This window comes from Aythya fuligula, chromosome 10 (assembly GCF_009819795.1).
Source record: "Aythya fuligula isolate bAytFul2 chromosome 10, bAytFul2.pri, whole genome shotgun sequence".
In the NCBI taxonomy this organism is placed as follows: domain Eukaryota; kingdom Metazoa; phylum Chordata; class Aves; order Anseriformes; family Anatidae; genus Aythya; species Aythya fuligula.
Genome location: NC_045568.1, coordinates 4712996 through 4733029, shown reverse-complemented (window position 1 = coordinate 4733029; position 20034 = coordinate 4712996). Strand labels below are relative to the sequence as shown.

The following is a 20034-nucleotide window of genomic DNA, read 5'->3' as shown; positions in this document are numbered from 1 at the left end:
CATTTTCATACCTGTCACTATCAAAATCATGGGCTTCCACTTCATATGTATGTGAACAGTGCAACAATTTTTCACTGACTGCCTTGGCAGCACATGCCTGTGCATTCTGGGCTGAATTTGACTGTGTGTATAATGGCAGAAATGTGCAGCCCAGGAAAAATACAATTAAGCTTTGTGCAGAAAGCCATAAATCATTGGCACTGTCTGTTTAGGGGGAAAAAAAAAAAAAAAAAGAAAAAAAAAAAAGAGAGAAGAAAAAAAAAGCTTGGTTATATTGAGCATATTTTTTTGCTGTGCCTTCATTAAGAGGTTAGGCAACAGATGACAGGATGGTTGTTAATGCAGATTTCACTCTGTAAATTTACCTTCTGTCATCTTGGTGATGGTTTGCAAAATACCACATAATTAGTGATTCTTGACTCTGGTACATACTTGCACTCTTGAGAAGAAAGCCACGGTTTTATAGAATTAATAAAGGAAATGTGACATGCTGGTGTTCTGGAGACCTCTAAACACATGTGTATGTATGTATATACATATACATGTGTATGTATATATGTACATGTAGGCATACACAAACATAACATCCATGGCTTCAAATTTAGACTAGACATCTCTTGTCAAAACAGTTTAATATGAAAGAGAAGTGCTACAAATAAAGTTGAAATTCCACAAATCTATCACAAAATTGCTGACAATTTTTTTTTTTTAATTGATATAAAGTATAGTTCTGCCCATGAGTCCCTCCAATCAACTTGAAAAAATAAAGCAGGGGAAAGGGGAGAAGGGAGAGGAAACAGAAAAAGAAGCTGCTAATGACTTTACTGACATACTGTTAAATTATGGCCTGCGGAGAAGGGTGGAAAACCTATTCTTAAGTAACTAGGAAGACAACAGAAAGCATGTAGGAAACCCTGTTTTAGTCAGTCTGTATTTCACATTATTAAGAAATGCTTAGCTATTCATCTGGAGGGTGAAATTAAAGAAATAGTGGTACAACTTCTGTACAGAATTGCTGATTTTGTCATTAGGAGGCTCATCTCTTCAGTACCACTCTTAGCAAATCATTCTAAATGGTTGTCTCTCCTGAGGAAAAAAGAGATACCCATTCAAAGAATAGCAATGATAGATTTTTACCTTTCTTGCTGGTTTTGTGAATTTCATGTCTTTCTTAGTTTTCAAAATGTAACTACTAACTTTCAATTCATCAGATAATTTTGTCACTCAAAGCTGCTTACTTCTTCAAGTCTGAAGATGGAAGCAAACATTCCCAAATTGTAGAGGAGACTTAACAGTTAATGAATGTAACCATGCGTTCTTTGGGTCTGGTTTGCATCCTTGGTGTTTTTAAATGAGGTAGCACTGAGATTTAATTAGAGCCGAACAGTAGTCCTGGCATAGCACCTGTTCAAGTCACAGCCAAGTCCGTCTGACAATTGCTTTTCCACACCTTCAGAGAAACCAACACAGTTTGCTAACTGTCCTAATATTTTGAGCAATCATAAATTTCTTCTGAGCATTTTCTTTTTTTAATCTTTTTTATTTAAAACAAACAGAAAAAAAAGTTATAGCTTTTGCAATTTAGTAAGAATCTCAGCTATATTTACAAATAAATAAAAAGGTTGCACTTCATTCAAAGGGAATCAAGAGAAAACAAAACAAAATCATAGAGCAAATGAAAAAAAAAAAAAAGTGTATGCTTTTAAAGATACACGTTTCTCTTAAAATGTAGAGTTCTCTAATTCCAGTCTTGTGATTTTATCAGGCCTGTGACTCAGAGATTTATTTATTTATTTATTCATATTCTAAGTTCTCGTACTGACAGATTTTGCCTTCCCACAGACTACCTCCCATCTGTTCAGGGTAATGGGTTTTCTGCCTATACTCAGAAAGGAGCATATTGTGGGATTTGAGTGAGAAATTTTACCCAAAGAAACCATTAGTTCTTGGAGTCTACTTAAACTTGGTTGCCAGGACTACTCCATGCTAGGTAAACAGGATAAAAATTTTTATGTCCTCATGTAGAAAATTGAGAACTATCGCCTGCCTACAGAAAGAGAAGAAAACGTGTATGATAATGAAATATAAACTTTGTATAAACACTGTGTTTGTGAAATGTTCAGGCTCTCTAGTTTTAAATATGTGGGTGGAAAGAAGGAAAAAGGAATAACAAAAGGGAGTGAATCTAGGAAAGAAACAAAAAGTTATATTACATTTTCTAGGGGATACTACAAAAGTAAAAGACTCAGAAAAGTCTAAATCAAGCGATGTGTACAATATTATCTCATAATAGAATGGACAATTTGTCAAAATACTGTAAATTTATGTGATTTTGGATTAAGCCCTTAAAAAGTACTTTCTTCACACTGACAAATCTGATAAAGATGCTCAAAACACAATGACTTGCATGTATATCAAAAGCATTGTTTTAAGACATGATCATTACTTTTGAAAACTTTAAATAAAAAAAAAAAGAAAGTAGTTTAGTAGCATTCATCCTTGCTGTTTCTGTTGCTACTTTAATCCTTCTCATTATCTATGTAGCACTCAGTGCTTGCTGTTTTCCGACTAGGAAATTAAGATTCAGAGGTTAGCAGGTGGTCCTTTCAGTCTCTCTGTGGTATCTTGAATGGTGCTGGTCTGTGCACTGATGAGAATGTTACACTAAACCATGTTCCTTCAAGATTTTAAGATTTCTGGGAATAGGTGCATAGCAGGGCTCTGCTATTCAGTGTTTCTGTTCTTTTGCCTTTAGTTATTGAAATAGTATCTCTTTGGCTTGTGTTTTAGTAAACATGCTATATTTACTAGTGAGGAGGAAAGTGAAATGTGTTCTGTGACAGGGAAGGGGAAATGAGTGCACTGTGTCTTACCCCGAAGCATTAATTCTGTAGAAGTTATGCACTGTACTTACAGATGAGCTGCAGTACCTTGCAAGTGTAAGTATAAGTACAGCCTTGTATGGAATATCTCCGAGGGAAAGAACAGTATTAACCCCTACCAATCAAAAGCATCTTCAACAGAAAAGTGCAAAATAGAGTCTAATTTGGACAAAACTGTGGAATAGTTTTCAATACTTCTCTATTGTGTGTTTGAATGCACAATAATAAACTTTTGTACAATTTTCCCTTCTTCTGTACATGGCATAAATTTAATCATGAGGTTTTCCATACTGGGAGAGAGAATCTAATTTTGGGGAATCTAATCTAGTTGTTATTCTTTTCATACTTTTCATAAATAAATATGCTTTTTTTTTTTTTTTTTTTTTTTTTAAGTTTTCATTTTTTCTGCCTCTCAGACTTAGGTAAACTGTAAAACCAAAGTGAGCTGGGACTTTTTTCCAGCACTTTAGTCTTGTTTCTGTTTAATTTGTGAAAAACTGCACTGTGGCCTGGGCTGTGATAGGTTCATTTTTTTATTTTATTTTTTTAGTCTAATGTACTTTTTCCCCTGAAGTTGTTTTTTTTTCTGGTTTCATCAGTTCACAGAGAAGTCTACCCAGCAGATGGCAGTGTTTAACCAACATGTCGGTGGAAACCTGCTCTGGATTTGTTCTGTATAGATAGCAGTTTGTGCAGAAGCTCAGGTTCATTTACAGAAATTCGTTATTATACAAACATAGGCATTGTAGAAATTCGTTTTGGTTTGTTATGCTTTCCTTTTCCAGAAAAGTAGTGAAATTGGGCATACCATTACATTTAATGAAATTACCGAAGATACAAAATAATGTAAAGTGCAGAATTTCTGACTGAAGTAATTCTTCTTGAGTGGACAGATTTTGCAAGGCATTTGGAAGAAACATCCATAATCATTACAGCCTTTATGAAAAGTTTTTAATAATGTTTTTGGTTGCTCTTAAATCTTGATGAAAGCATCTGTCCTTATTCACTGCATACCATTAGTGCATATTATGCCAGTGTATATTAAAAAAAAATAATCCACTAATAAGTCTTTACCAAAAATAACATGCAGTATTCTGTTCATAACTCAACAGTCTGAATGAATTTCTTTTGAATTTACTTCTGGGCAATGGAACGTAGTGAGCAGTGTGTGAGAAAGGAGAAACTCAGGCTACAGGAGCTTAAAATGGAATTTCTGAGCATAATGCTCATCAGGTTTGTTGCTGATTGTTACAGAAAACAGCTGTTGAAGATACAAATGGGCTTCTGAAGTGGCATATACAGGAAAAAAAGATAGAAAATGCTGACCTTAAAAGTAGTCACTTTTTTTTTTTTCTTTTTTTTTTTTTTTTTCTGATTTTCTTCTAAAGTGCTAATTGCCATATCTGCAAATCCCGGTGACTTTGTTTTCACTGAGCCATTAGGAATTTAGTGATTGCTTGCTCACTTTGTTCCTTTTTGTTTGTTTTGTTTTCCTATTTCATAACTAGAAAAAAGAAGGATTTTAGGAAAAAGAGTGGCAGTCTGCCATTATGTGTGAGTTTAATATGAGAACTGTCTCAAAGCAATCAGTGATATAACTACAGACTAATTTGTTTTGATATGGTAGCAAACTAGAATGAGTGTAGCAGCATTTCTTTCTTTAGCTAACTTAACTTTCAGTATGAATATAGCGGGTCGCAGAGTCTGAAAGGTTTTCAACACATCCTGATTTTTTGTCCCAACAGACCTTATTGTAGAATAACCAAGAAAACATTCATACTCTGAGTAGTGTTATTTGTTCATGTTTTGTTTACTCACCGGGATGATCATCCCTGCCCAGAGTCATAAATTCACTAGCAAAAATATTTACCAGTAACTAGTTGCAGATTTTGGATATTACGTAACAAGGACTTGCACATGCCTGCTATTTAGCTCTTTGCCAAATGGCAGTATCTTCATGGGAAAAGTACTCCTGTCTTTTTCTCTAACGACTCCCCATCCAAATGAATCAGTGCCATGGACTGCAGACTTGTGGTTGCCCAAGGATCTATTAGTGGAGAGGTGACTAGTAGCATAAGTGAGCCACTTCCCATTAGGGACTGAAGTGGGTGGGTGTAGCCCACAAAATGATGTAGGGCTGGATTCAGTTCATCTCTTGGGCATCCTTGACTAATGTGCTCTACGTTGCCAACTACATTTAGAGTGCTCTTTCCACAGTACGGCTCCTAGAGGGAAGATCTCTTCAAATCTCCGAGAACTTGGAACAACCTTTGCTATTGTGTGCAAAAGAGAGCAGGTCCTGTTCTCACCCCTATAGACCCTGGAGGAATTAATCCCATCGATGCGAATTGTTCAGTTGTGAAATTATTACAATAATGCTATGTTTTAATATATGTCAAAAGAGAATGCTTATTTGTGTCCTAGTTATTTCAAGTCTGCCAAAAAATGGCAGTGACCCTCACAATTACATGATAATTAACAGCATTTAGTTGTGAAGAAAAAAAAAAAAAAAAAAAAGAAAGAAAAAAAGAAAAAAAGAGATGAACAGTATTCAGCTGTGAAGGGGAAGAGAAGTTGGAATACAGTTCTGTGTTCAGCAGATGCTTCTGCTCCTCGCAGCTGTAATGTACTGCCAGTCAGCTAGGCTCTGGACTGCAGGGGGGCTTGCAACGGAGCCTCATCAGATTTCTGCTCAAGAGGTTGGCACACTGCTGAATTTCAAAATCTGAAATTTGAGGTTCAGCATGCTATTGTGTATGGCTCCACTTTCAGAGCTGAATACAGCCTGGGTGCAGTACAGACCGTGCTCAGAGTAGCCTGTGCAGCTGTACAGCACACATTGCAGCAGTGTAGGACTTGCCTGATTCCAGTCTTCATTAAGCACTGAAAATTCAGATCAGTTTTGTTTTGCAAATAAATGAGGAGGGTGTGAACAATTGTGGGATTTAGTATTAAAGCAATGTGCAATATGACCAAAATTAATATATCACTCAGGAATATTTTTTATTTATTAATCAATTTGGCTTCTAATTAGATATACTGTAAGCAAATGGGTTCACACAGCTGCTTACAAAACCCCCAACATGTCAGAGAATACTTTCATGAAACTTATTATCATATATTTTGGTTATGCTTCTCATCTTTAATAGCTTCCCCTTTGTCACAACATCCTTGAGGCTTGTGGTATGTTTTGTGTTACAGATTGCACTAGACTTTACCTGTCTTTTAGTTTTTCAGACTGTTCCTGGACGGGAATTGTTAAAGCCCATACTTCCAAGGCTGCCTTCATTTAGGGAAGGGGTGGATGATGTTTTCAGGCTAGTGTACTAGCTGTGGTGCTAATTTATTGTAGAGAACAGATTCATTCACTAACTTCGGCAGTGCTTTCTCTGCGTTTCTCAGCAGACAAAATTCTATTATTCTCTAATCTATAGTGGAAAACTGAGAGTCCTAAGGAACACAGGCTCTTAATTATTTGACTTCCTTGATGATTTTAATATCAGTAAAACAGATGTTGATATTTTAAGTACAGGCAAAATTATGTGTGATTATACTTGTAAATACACCATTAAAATTAGTTTAGTTTTATAGCATACTTGGAAAGCTTAATTCTGAGCAGAAGAGACAGTTCCTTTTAATGAAAGGGTTGGAATATTGCTAAAATGTATTCCTTGCTGTATTTTCAGAACAACTCATTTGTGAATATTATGTAGGAGTTAATTAAAAAGTGTTATTCTTTCAGGTCTTACTAATGTTATAGTATCCAGTTTGGAACTTTTTCTAGTGGTCATTCGTTAGGAAAAAAAAGTCCTAGTGTGTTTAAAACTATGACCAAAGAATATAGGAAGGTACATGAAACTGGCAAATAAATAAAAAATATCATCCACCTAGTTATTGGCTCAGTCAGAATAGTATATATTCTGTATTACACAGCATTGCATTACCATCTCCAACCAGCAGGGACTTTTGCCTCATTTTTCCATCCCAGATGCTGCACGTAGAGCAATAGAGCCAACGATAAGAGGGGTTCTGGTAACCTGCTGCACCGTTCTGTGTATTTCCCTGCAGAATCAGGCATAAAATGTGATTTAGAAACAAATAAAAAAAAATAAAAAATAATAAAAAAAAACGGAAACTGATACTGGCAAAATTTTCTATTTTCGTGGTAACCCTTATTGTCCTGAGAATTTTCAGTAGAATGTGTTTCTGATGGCTACTGGAGCTTCAATATCCTGAAGTAATTGTTTTTTCATGGAAACATGCTGGACCTTCCTCCATAGCTAGTGGGTATATAAAATGTGTGTTTCATTCTTCCATAATAACTGGTAAATTAATAGTTTTGTTCTATTGAGCACAGTGCATGAAATTCTTTTCTTTGTGGGGGGCGATTGGACTGGAGTGTACCACCCAGCTTCTAGTGCACTGGGAATCTTAGCTTCACTTAGAAGAGACTCTCAGGAAGCCAGTGGAGACTCAGTGTGTGTATTCTCCCTCACGGACATGCATGTGCAAAAAGTACCTTAATGTTATTCACTAATTCAAATGAATAACAAGGGAGGAAAATAGAAAGCATCAACAGTTACTAGTAATTTAATCCATTTAGACATCAGTGATAATTTATTTCCTTTTTTTTTTTTTTTGCTAACCCTGTGTTAAATACATAGAGACTGTTCATATTGTTGCTGTTAATATGCTTTCTTTAGCAGATCTAAAACTAAGTACAGGTAAGCTTTATACTATCTATCATGCATAACATCCATAATTCAGCACAAATATCTATGTAACTGTAATGATAATGAAGCATTTCCTGTGTTCTCAGCTCCTGCCTTTGACTCCTACCTGGCTTGGTTGATACCACAGTAGAAACCTTAAAAGACACAAAAACAATGAGATGACCATGGTTCTATATTTTTCCTTGATTGGTAACACTTTTTTTTTTTCACCAATCTGATATATATTTATTTCTACAGAAGAGGGCAGCAAAAGCCATATACTTTCTTTACTGCATCAATGACTATGAGCTGTAAAGACTAGGGTTTCTAACTGATCTGTTTGAAGAAACAGGGCAGCGCACAGCTGTCTTAAATCTAAAGATAAGTTATGCTTACATTAAAAAAAAAAAAAAAAAAAAAAAGATTAAAAAATCGAAGACATTTCCACTGACTGTTTGGAATCTTGATGTAAAGTATTCCTGTAACATCAACTAAATAATAGAATTGTAATGTCCAGCTCTACATGATGGAAGTGAAAGGATCTCTGAGCCAATGATTAAAGCAGCTGCCAGTCTGTGAAAAATCATTTAATCTGTTGCTCATTTAAATCCAATTCAGAGCTGGTGAGGCCACAACATTGTTGAATGGGTATTAAATGCTTGTTGATGTCCAGCTGGAAAAAAAAAACACAAACTGTCTTGCCTGTACCATCACTGTCATTCTCTGCAGAGGCCACGTTGTGATTGTGTTGTGAGTGTTTGTGTGTGTGTGTATTGTGTGTGTGTGTATAAGTACATGTATATCTGCAACAGGATATTCTGGCTCTTATCTCTTCTCCTCCCATTGCCCACTGCTTCCCCTGAGTCTTGTCCCTGCGTGTAGGGCTGAAGATTTAAGGTATGATGTTACGGTTGAAGGTTTGATGTTGCAGTTAATCTCGTTTAACTACGAGCTGTGGCTGAAAGGTGTGCATCTCTTTATCAGTTTCTCTCCAGACATATACGTATCTTGCATGCTTTCCTCTCTCTCTCACCTCATGTTGACTTAAAAATAAATAAATAAATAAATAAATAAATAAACCCACTCAGAATCTCATCTATGGGTTGAGCACAGGAGCGAAACTAGCTGGAGAGGTTTTTAAGGTACATATTCTGTACTAAGTGCAGGATTCCCGAAGATGAAATTTCAAACATGATAGCCCAGCATGTTATATATGACTATCACTTGGTAATGTCTGCAAGCATAAAAGATTCATATATTCTCATATCACATACAGTCATGCATCTTGCTGAGAGGCATTTAAAACTTAGAGCCTTAGAGATTTCAGTGTAAATAGAAAATAATGAAAGGCAGATAAATTTCTGCTGAAGATTTTATCAGTAGTATGGATTCAGTCTCAAAAATTCTTTCACTCCAGACTGTTTTTTATGGCATTTCAAATATTGTCAGGAATTACTTTCTATTAGTGTATCAGTTTACTTTCTTTACTTCAATGGGAAAGAGCAAAGAAAAGTATCACTAGATGTTATTTCTATTTTTTCTTCTATGGAACAATCAACTGTGGCTTCCTTGTGTGACATTTTTGCCATTTATTCAAGACAGAATGCATTACCTTCTGAATAGTAAAGTTGTTTGTTATCTGTTTGTCCTCATTTATCTTTGTTGTCAGCAGAGTGAGAAGTTGGAAAGAGTGGACTTTTAGTTGTTAGGCAAATCTAACTTTATTGGCAAATCTAACTTTATTAGTCTAGCCTGCAATATTTTCATACTGACTTACATTTACATAGATAAGTTTAAGGAACTTATCATAACTGCTGCAGATATGCAGTTTGTCTTATAGTCCTAGGAACCATTAAAACATCCAGCAGTATTTAGAACAATAATAATTTGTAGAGCTTAGGGATATAGTTTAGTGGGGACTGTTAGCATTAGGTCAGAGGTTGGACTTGATGATCTTGAGGTCTCTTCCAACCTAGAAATTCTGTGATTCTGTGATAATATTTCTTAATATGGCTAATGATGGTTTTCTATATGAACGTTTGGACTTTTTCTTCAGAATACAAAGTATTCTTATGAATCTATACTTGGGAATGTGTAGTAATTGTTTGTTCCAATGAGTCTAACAGATTTGGAAAAGCTTATATGTTGCATCAAGTATGAGGTCTTCTAGTGATTATTCTTTAAAGTATTTAAAAATACTTTCATTTGTCATCTAATTTACAAAATAAACCCACAGAAATTACATCGTGACTATAAATCTTCCACAGTATAGGGCTAATGGTAAGTATTACATAATCTGAGGTGTGGGATTTTGAGACAAACAGAAAGGCAGTCTAGCATTTGGTCATGAAAAAGTACTTGTTTAACCTTGAGTGGGCAGAAAATTAGGCATTTTCAGTAAAGCATGCTGTTCTGAAAAACCAGCAAATTTAAGCTCAAATTAGAGATTCAAGAGTAGGAGGTATGTTCTTCTTGATTAGAGTTCTAGCAAAATACTGTATTCAGGCACAGAACAGAGTGACAAATAGAAGGGCTCCTGTTTAAAGCAACAGAGAGGTGGTTCTTGGGCTTGTAGGTCTGCACTGTGAAAGAAGAAAAATAGTTCTGTTTTGTTTATATCATCAGAGTAAAAAAGATGAATATTCTGATATATGACAAGGAGATAGGATAATTTGTTTAAAAAAAGAAAAAGAAACAAAGACTAGTAATAAATTATGAGGGGAAAAAAAAACAAACAAACACACACAACCAACTGAAAACAAACAAACAAAAACACACCACTTTCCAGCAAGGGGGATACACAGCACAGGAAGGGAAGTGGAATATTTGCCACTTAATAGGCTTGGATTCTATATTTCTATATATATATATATTTTTTTTAACACTTTTAGAGTTGAATTTCTTTGGGCAGCTTCTCTATTGTTTGGGCAGGAAAATCCTCTGCTGAAAAATTCCTTTTCATGAGCTTTGCCATCACTCATAAAGGGAATGAGGAATGGTATGACAGTTGAGTGCCTCTGCATGGAGGAGTGAGGAGATCTGGTTTTTAGGATATATTTAACAGAAAGTTCTTTGGTTCAAATTACAGAAGTCAAGGAAGGAAAGTCCTGCACCAGAGCAGGATTGTTTCCTACAGATGTTTTGTACTACCCTGTTAAGTTTGAATTGCGCAAGTAACTGTGCTTCCATGCTCCCCAGTAACTGGGCAGATCAGCAATGAAGAATCCTATTAGCTTGACAGAACTACCTATGTGAAATATTCTAACATTGCTAGGCCATCTGAGATGACTTCATCATGTCCTAATATACAGTAGGACCACAAGTGCTTGGCTTTATTTCTAGTAATTCTCTTTTCAGGTATTTTGATTGACTAGGGTGGCAAAAATCTTTGTTGCTAACCAGACTTGAACTTGAAGACTGGGTTTGTTTTCCCTTCAGTATTTTCTATTCCGTGTCTGAGGCTAGTGATCCAGACGCTAAGTTCTTGGAAATCTGTCTGCTTTTGTCACAGTCTGCCAAAATCTTTACATGCATTTGTTAATTCCAGTGAACCAGTTATTTGAGACTGCGGTGTATGTATGCGTAAGTTACCGTGCTCAAAGTTAATTAAGCTGTTTATGCACATTGACAGTCTGCAATTTCTGTACTCTAGAGGGTGCTACTGTTCTAATTGGTGAATAAACTTTTGCCCAGTTGTAGTAAGCTGGCAATATTAATTGTTTTTTGAGCATACAAAGCTCTTATCGATGGGAACAGAAATTAGTTCCCACTGTTCAGGCATGCCCAGAAATCAGTGCTTAAGCTGATCTGAATCCTGTGTACATTGTACAGAAATTAGACTACCAGCACTGTGCTAATTGTCTAGAAGGGCAAATTGCTGTGTTTAGGAATATGCAGAGCTGTGTAAATAAGAGATTTACATACATGAGCAGTAGTCTGTAGGACTGGAACCCATTCTTTTGCCGGATGCATGCTTTTGACTTTAATAAGGCTGTTGCTGGTGAACTCTATTGTGGTATTTAAGAATGCAAACTAAATTGGTCTAAATCTATTGCATGTTAGCAAATGATTTTCCTGTTGATTTTGTTGCCAGCTGATGTAGCACCTGTGTTAATGCTTTGTTCATTTACGTCATTGGTTTCATGGCACAGTAAGATATTGTGGAAATTTATGTAGATGCTGCGTAGTTTGAGAGAAACGTTTCAGGCCTTTTTTAATATGTTTGAAACATTTTTATTGCTCACTACTTTATTCATTGTCCTTGCCAAAGTTAAGTAGCATCAGTTCATATATTTATGTACTTATGTATTTATGGTAACTATATATTCTATAGTTGGTTAATTTTAAATGTTCAAGATTTTATCCAGAAAATGAATTGTGAAGCAATAAATATATAAATATTTCACTTATTTTGAAAAGATCCTGACTGCAAGAGTTCATGCTAATACCTCTAGTAAGGAGCATTCATAGTAGTACCTGGTCGTTTTCTTTACATGTAGGCTTTGGAAAGCAACTGTTTACACAGGGACTTCCATATGAATAACAGTACTGCTTTCTTCCCTTCTCTTCCTTACAAACAATTCACAAATCATCAGCAACGGGCAGCCAAATGTTACTTGACTTGGGGCACATTTGTTATATTATCTTTACTCATACTGACAGCTAACCTTGTACTCTTCTCAAACACCTTGACTAGAGATTCTGAGCATGAAAGCATTATGTTCTTTCTACTGAGGTGCTCCCAGGGTTGATACACAGGCATTCCATGCTTGATACTGAGAGTAATAATGTTTAACTGGAATTTCAAACTATGTTTAAGTGATTTTTTTTTTTTTTGGTAAAAGAATAATGCCATATCATTTTGTTTCCCATCTTCTCTTAAAAAAGTAAGGTAATTAATAAGGTAATAAATGTCTTTCTGATAAGACTATAAATAGGAAAAAAACTCAAGCAGGGTATGACTATATTTCCTAAGCACCGTAAGTAAAATGCAAACTAGGTTCTATTTCACAGCACACTCCTACTAAGAATATCTCGGAGTTTCTTCTGAAATTAGATGCATGACTTTTTATTGTAATGTATTTTTAGAGAGATCTAGATAAATTCTTGCAGTTTGCGGCTCAACATTTGGAGAATATTATTGAATATTACACATTTTTATCAAATGTGGGTTAATGCTCATTTGAAATTAGGTCTCTCTGAATGTTTAAATGTCACATTTGTTTTCAAGCCCCAGATGGCATAACTTCAGTACTTACTATTGCTGTTTATTTTCAAAGCTGAAGTCATTTGTTGAAATGTGAATCATGCCAGAATTTAGTTTTTTTAAAGGTTGTTTCATCTCTAAAGGATGTTGAAGTAGGAAAAGTGAATTTAAAGGGATAACATTTCACTTTAACTAATGTTTGGAGCATATTCCAATAAATGCTTAGTGCTAAAGAACAGAGGAGCCTCTCTTTGGCTCTTTGTGGTTTCTCAGTTCCATTTCCTGTCATGAAGAAGAAATTAATTGCTGATATTTGTTAGGGTAAGCACTGTAGGAGGTTTAGTCTCTCTATATGGTCAAATTACCATTCAGAACAAACTGGGAAAAAAAAAATGAATACTATTTCTTTAAGTTAGACTTGTTATACAGTGTATTTAACTTCTACTTTTTTTTTTTTTACAGGCAAAAATATGTGATAATGTTATCCTCAGTAGGCACCTTCTGTAATAAAACAGTGGATTTAAAACTTAGTATCTCATCTGTATTAATTAAAAGAAAACAGTATAAACCAATAATGCAAATATTTTCTTCATTTTTATCTTAGCAATTGCATATACATACAGAATTAATTGCTGAACAATATTTCTGTATGCCATTTCATTATAAACAATTTCTTTGTTTTTTACCATCAGTTATCCAAAATATATAAAATATCGTTAAGAAATATGTTGCCTAAGGCAGTGTTTTCTGTTGATTATCATGGAATTTAGTTCCTCCAGTGCTGAAACCAATGGTGAAACTCTTCTCAATCTCAGTGGGAAAAGGATTTTTGAAAAGTAACAGTGATTTTTTTTATTATAGAGTATATGCTACTTTCACTGATGAGGTAGATTTAATTGAATATAATATATAAATAAAATAAAATTGAATATAAATATATAAAATAAAGTTGAATAAATAGCATTTTGTCAAATGTTGAAATGGACAAAATAGGTTTTTGTTTTGTTTTTTTTTTTTGTTTTTTTTTTTAAGTACTTGCAGATGTTCTGTTTTGTTTTATTTTGTAGAGTAGAGTATTATGTAGAGTAGATTTTTGCTTGTTATTAATAAAAGTGGGAAAGGTACTTTAAACTTTGGCTTGAATAAAGAAGTTACAGAGACTGATACCCTTTTCCAGCTTCAGAGTGTTAGAGTAATTCCCTTTTATCAACAGGTTTTTATTTCATTTCTGTTTTCTCCAAAACAAATAAATGCTAGATAAGACATAAAACACAAAATACATTGCTTGTGAGGCCTGAGGTTTGGACCATTTAATTCAGTTCTGTTTTATCAAAGCAATCACAGTGCTTAACAGTTGGTAATCTCTCTTTCAGGTTAATTACACTGCCACAAGTTACAATCTAGAAAAAGCAAAACTATTTAGTAAATTGATCACTTGCAAATTTAGTGACAACAGTCTCCAGTACCTATGATACTTCCTTTAAAAACAGTTGAAAATTTTTAGGCATAATGTTTCCAATAAACCATTTTTTCTAAATAAATTAAGTGAACAAAGATTAGTGTGAGTGGTGTTGCTTAGGATCTTGTTCACACTGAAGTGAATTTCCATTGATGTTGTCGGTTTTAACGCAAGCAGGATTGCATCTTGTTAATGGTACTCATATTAGTAACTGTGAAATATGTATTTAGGTACACCTTAGTATGTACTTCATATTGGGTGATTGCAGGAATCACAAAATAGTTTGTAACAGGATATTAAGGACAAAAGGATGATAAAGGGGATAAAATGTGTATTCTTTTAGTATATACGTGTATTTTCAAGACACAGAAGGCCATAAAGGAAGCTTTATGCAGCTATTGATTACGGATATACATATCCTTGATTTTCTGTCTTTCTTCTTTCTTGCAGGGCCAAGGCTTTCCGTGGAAAAAAGGTTCAGGGAGAATATGACATAAAGGTTGAACAGGTAATTAAATGACTTAATCTGAATGTTATTTTTATGTGCTCGTGTGTATATATACACGTACATGCATATATGCATAAATAGGTATGTAGTCCTTTGTAATTCAGTAAAAAAGAAAAAAAAATTCAAATTGGGTAGAAAACTAAAAGGTTGAATTTTATTTGGAATTTCAAGGAGTGAGGCAAAAATATCACTGGCACTGTGGATCCAGCTTATCTAAATCACTTTAATGCTGTACTATCTAGCTCTGCACTGTTCTCAACTTGGAACTGCTTTGCAGGGATTTTCAGGAGTATTGAGAGAGGGGAAGAAGGAGGCAAGCTATTTTGTTCCAAAATACCACTCACATCTAAATCAGAATGTGCAGTTGACATCACATACACTTTAATGCTAGCACTGTGTAAGCCTAGAGTTTCCTTCATAAGGTCTTTGTAGGACCAAAACCACCTTTAATCAGCAATAGATTGAAGGCTTCTGAACCCTATTAAACACTTTGTAAAGCATTGACACCTTTACTGTTTGTGTACAAATAATTTGAGTTAGTAACTTCAGTGTTCTTTTCCTAATACTGAAGGGCATTATTTTGTTTGTATACTGCTTACAGCAACCTACCTATAATCTATAATATTTTCTATCACATATTAAGTTTTTAAAGTATGAAATCTATACTGTGAATCCGTGTAATTTTTTAATGTAATAAATGAATGGGAGAGACTAGTTGTCAATCTTAATTTTTAAATGATTTATTAATGTTTTGTCAGCATTTATACAAATATTTTAATCTCTCATCATTTGCACTGATTTTACAAAGTCTTAAATCTGCTCTTTGTGTTTAAAACATTGATCCAAGAAAGTATATAAATGTATAAGATTTAATGAAGAATCATCCATGCTTGAAATCAAGCACATACTTAAACTGTTGAGTTGGAATGGTGGATAGAGGAGTCAACACTTGCCTTAAATGAACACTAATTCTGAAAGCCTTACACAGATTTTACTTAGGAAGGCCTTCAGTGACACCATTTTTCAAGAGGAGACTAATGAGAATTCTGACAGTCTCTACTCTGTACTAGTGTCTAGGATAGCAAAGACACTTTTATTTATCCACTAGAAGACAGTTGGCTGCATTTCAATTATTCTGCTGTGTAATGTTATTGTAAAGTGCTTTGAGAGTCTAAGCTGATGAAAGACTGTGGATAAATGAAAAACATCCTGTTCTTTTATTTCAAATAACTGTAGATTCAGAGTATGGAATTGGTTCCTTGTAAATGCCACATTTCCAGTGTGAGAAGATACTTTGAAAAAATCCTTTATTTGTGAATTTTGCATGTCAATTGTTTAGGAGCAACTGATCTTTTAGGAAGAAGACTAAATGCACATAAAATAAATAGAAAGGAGTAAAATATGTGAAGGAAAGGGAAGAAAAAACAAAACATACTAAGTGTGATAAGAAAATATTCTGTTTCTCATATTTACCTTAACACTGCTTTTGTGCTATTTGCTTCAGCATGTTTGGTAAATGTTTGTTGTGCCTTGATTAATTTCTATAGCACACCATACAAAGGAAATAAGTCTCTACCACCCCACAGTCTTTGTTTATGCATTTTTTTTTCTTTCTTTATATTTTCTAATTTGTTCGATTGCTTCATATATGATGCATGCCATTGGATTAAGATCCAATTAAGAAGATCCTCTTAGTGCACATTGTGGTCCAATTATATATTGTCAGCTGTTCAGATATTAATACTTAACAGAAGGGATTTAGGAAAATAAAGGTAAAATAAAACAGACCGACTAATGCGAGTCCTCTTTTCACAGGCAGAATTTTCAGAAATCAACTTGATAGCCCATGCTGATGGCAATTATGCGGTGGATATCCAAGTATTTCGGAATGGCACTAAAGTCGTCAGGTAAGAAAACTAAATACAATAAGAGCAAGAAGCAATAGGTTTTGCATGTAATTTTACATGCATAATGTAAATGTACATGTAAAATATACTGAATGTTGTTTTTGTTTTTTTGTTTTTTTTTTTTTTTTTTTTTTTTTGTATACGGTAATAGGGATTTTTGCCATGAAAAGTATCTGATCAGTGGAGTAAGTCATGTGACAAGGCCTCCCATGGGCAGCAGCTCTTCATGTGGGTCCATACCATGGGTTCCATCTGTCAGGAGCAAACTGCTCCAATGCAGGTCCCTCACAGGTGGCAGCTCCCCCCACACCACCCGCTCCTGCGTGGGCTCTTCTCCATGGGCTGCAGCTCCCACCCAGGGCCTGCTGTTTTCTATTGACATGGACCAAGTCATATGAATTCTTTCCGGATAGTTACTGTAATATCACAGTTTAGATAATTTCCTATTAGGTTATTTTGTCCATAAAAGAATTATTCCAATGGAAGTCAGGGGTCTTTTCACCATTTTATTTATTTATTTATTTATTTTCCTCCAGAGAGAACATGTTCAGCTTTGTAAATGTAGGGAGGGAAACAGGAGTAAATCAGGGCAAAGTAAAAGCTTAATTTACATTAGGAAAATTATTTCAGACAGTTCTATAACTGGGGAATTACTCTGATTTTGGTCAGTGCAGTTAATGGCTTAAGTGTAACAGTTTGGCTGAATGCATATAGAAAGGTAGATCACACTGCTGACAGTGATCTGGTGGTTTCCTACTTAGGTTTATCTCCAGGAAAGAGTTCAGGGAGCTGGACTGCATATAGCATGTCTAGTAACTTTGTGTTTTTGCTCAACATCTGTCCAAATAAAAGACTTGAAGATTTTTACTTTTTCATGTTAAAAAAAAAAAATCAAGAAGAAAAATATTGAAAATAAGCATACTTTATGCTTTAAAACTCATAGCTGTTTAATTTCTTATGTGCTTTAAAAATACTGCAGCTTAATGTAACAACCACTTATGCCAAATCCACAAGATTATTTCCTTAGAAGAGTAACAGATCTGATTTCCCCCTCTCCCCCTGCCCCCCCCCCCCAATGAATGAAGTTTGGAGCCAAGAAATCTTGCTCCTTAATGGCTTTGCTGTAGAGAATTTTCCAAACAGAACATAAGTATCGATGCCCAGTTAGGATCTCAATATGTCAATATTTAACGAGAGCTGGGAACCTCAAGGAAACAGCATCTGAAATGATGTATATTTGTTTAAGAGAGAGAGAGAAAAATAAAAAATAAAACTTCTGTTTAAAATTACTGCTGTTAAAAAAACAGAGAAATCTTACCACGTCATCAGGCAACTCTAATAGTGAGGTAATGCAGGATTTTATAGTATTATCACTTTTATTTATAATCAAATTTATTTAACCAAATAGAGCTACCTGAAGTTGATATTGCACTCATCTTTGTGTGGGATATTTGCATATATGTGTGTGCTTTCTGGTGTAAGAGGGGTAAGCCGGCATGATGGGAGCGGTTCTACATTTGCATGACAAATAACTTTTCTGGAGATACAGAACATGTTGGGGGGGGGGGGGAGTTTTTTCATAAAAGTTCTAAGTTCTGTTTCTTCAGGTATCTGCAAGTCTTTACCTTGCGTTAAGCCTTGTTGGTTTGGGAAATTTGTTGCCTGAAGCTTGTTGTATGGTTCTTGTGTTTCTAAGGAATGCAGAGATACTGAAGGATATTCAGTTAAGGAAGTTCTTTGAGAGTCAACATTAACTATGGGTCAGCCAATAGCATATACAGCACATTCCTTTTTTTCTGTCTCAATTGTCAAGAGAAATAGGAGAAATTTCTGGTCCCACTCGTGTGAAAATTTATATTGAGTACAGACTGTAAACATATTACTAAAAAGGTTTATCTGAATACTGTGATTAAAATTCTTATGTTCTATTGATATGATGTCCAAAATGACTTTCTATATGAGCAAAATATTAGTTAATTAAATCATAGAAATTCCTGTGACAGAATTTTGCTGAATGGGATTAAGAGGAAAAAAAAAAAAAAAGTGACAGGCACTTGCTCCACAGTTATACTTTTTCAAGACATTGATATCTTTAAGCTAGTTAGTGTTTTTTCCACCTATAAAATCTGAATACAGAGGAGAATCTTTCAAGTTCAAGTTTGAGTGAATTCCACCTGTTGTGTTATGTCTTCTATTTTCTGTAACCTTTTTAAACTAGATGTCAATTCTTAAACTGGATGTCAGATGTCATCTTACTTAAACTAGATGTCAGAGTTTAAGTAAGGTGAAGGTGGTGCCAGACTATTTTCAAAGGTGCATAGTCAGAGGACAAGAATTAATGAATTTTGCAACACAAGAAAAAATGATTAAATCTCAGATGGGGGGTGGTATCTTGATCAAAAGTTGAACTCTGATTATCTCCAATTCTGATGATTTCTTTTGCAGGCATTAGGATTGATCAATCTCTTTCTTATTGTCCTTAAAACACTGACAATAGCTGTGAAAGTAAAAATATTCCCTAAAAGGAAAGCATTAGAACTTGCTTAAGCTTCTGGCAGAGGTGTTTGCCTGCTTTATCTTTTTCATTGCTCAGGAATCAGTATACATAGAAATAAACTAAGAAATACTAAGAAATACTTAGAAATAAACTAAGAAATAAACTAAGAAACTGGCTGCTCTTGGCTTGGACTGGCGCACGCTTTGTTGGGTTGGAAACTGGCTGGATAGCCGGGCCCAAAGAGTTGTGGTGAATGGAGCCAAGTCCAGTTGGAGGCCAGTCACTAGTGGCGTCCCCCAGGGCTCGGTGCTGGGGCCGGTCCTCTTTAATATCTTCATTGATGATCTGGACAAGGGCATTGAGTGCACCCTCAGTAAGTTTGCAGATGACACCAAGCTATGCGCATGTGTCCATCTGCTCAAGGGTAGGAAAGCTCTGCAGGAGGATCTTGATAGGCTGCACCGATGGGCTGAGGCCAACTGCATGAAGTTCAACAAGGCCAAGTACCGGGTCCTGCACCTGGGGCGCAATAACCCCAAGCAGAGCTACAGGCTGGGAGATGAGTGGTTGGAGAGCTGCCAGGCAGAGAAGGACCTGGGAGTATTGGTGGATAGTCAGCTGAATATGAGCCAGCAGTGTGCTCAGGTGGCCAAGAAGGCCAACGGCATCCTGGCTTGTATCAGAAACAGTGTGACCAGCAGGGCTAGGGAGGTGATCGTCCCCCTGTACTTGGCTCTGGTGAGGCCGCACCTCGAGTACTGTGTTCAGTTTTGGGCCCCTCGCTACAAGAAGGACATCGAGGTGCTTGAGCGGGTGCAGAGAAGGGCGACAAAGCTGATGAGGGGCCTGGAGAACAAGTCCTA

General features: G+C 35.4%; 1 protein-coding gene across 1 annotated transcript in view; it reads left to right on the top strand.

Annotated features, from left to right (window-relative positions):
• The window catches only part of SYN2 (synapsin II), a 180913-nt gene that overhangs the window by 53707 nt on the left and 107172 nt on the right, over positions 1 to 20034 (top strand). Inside the window, exons 2-3 of the mRNA XM_032194140.1 lie at positions 14710 to 14767; positions 16583 to 16674. Coding sequence (XP_032050031.1) covers positions 14710 to 14767; positions 16583 to 16674 — 150 coding nt within the window. The remainder of the gene's footprint in view (positions 1 to 14709; positions 14768 to 16582; positions 16675 to 20034) is intronic.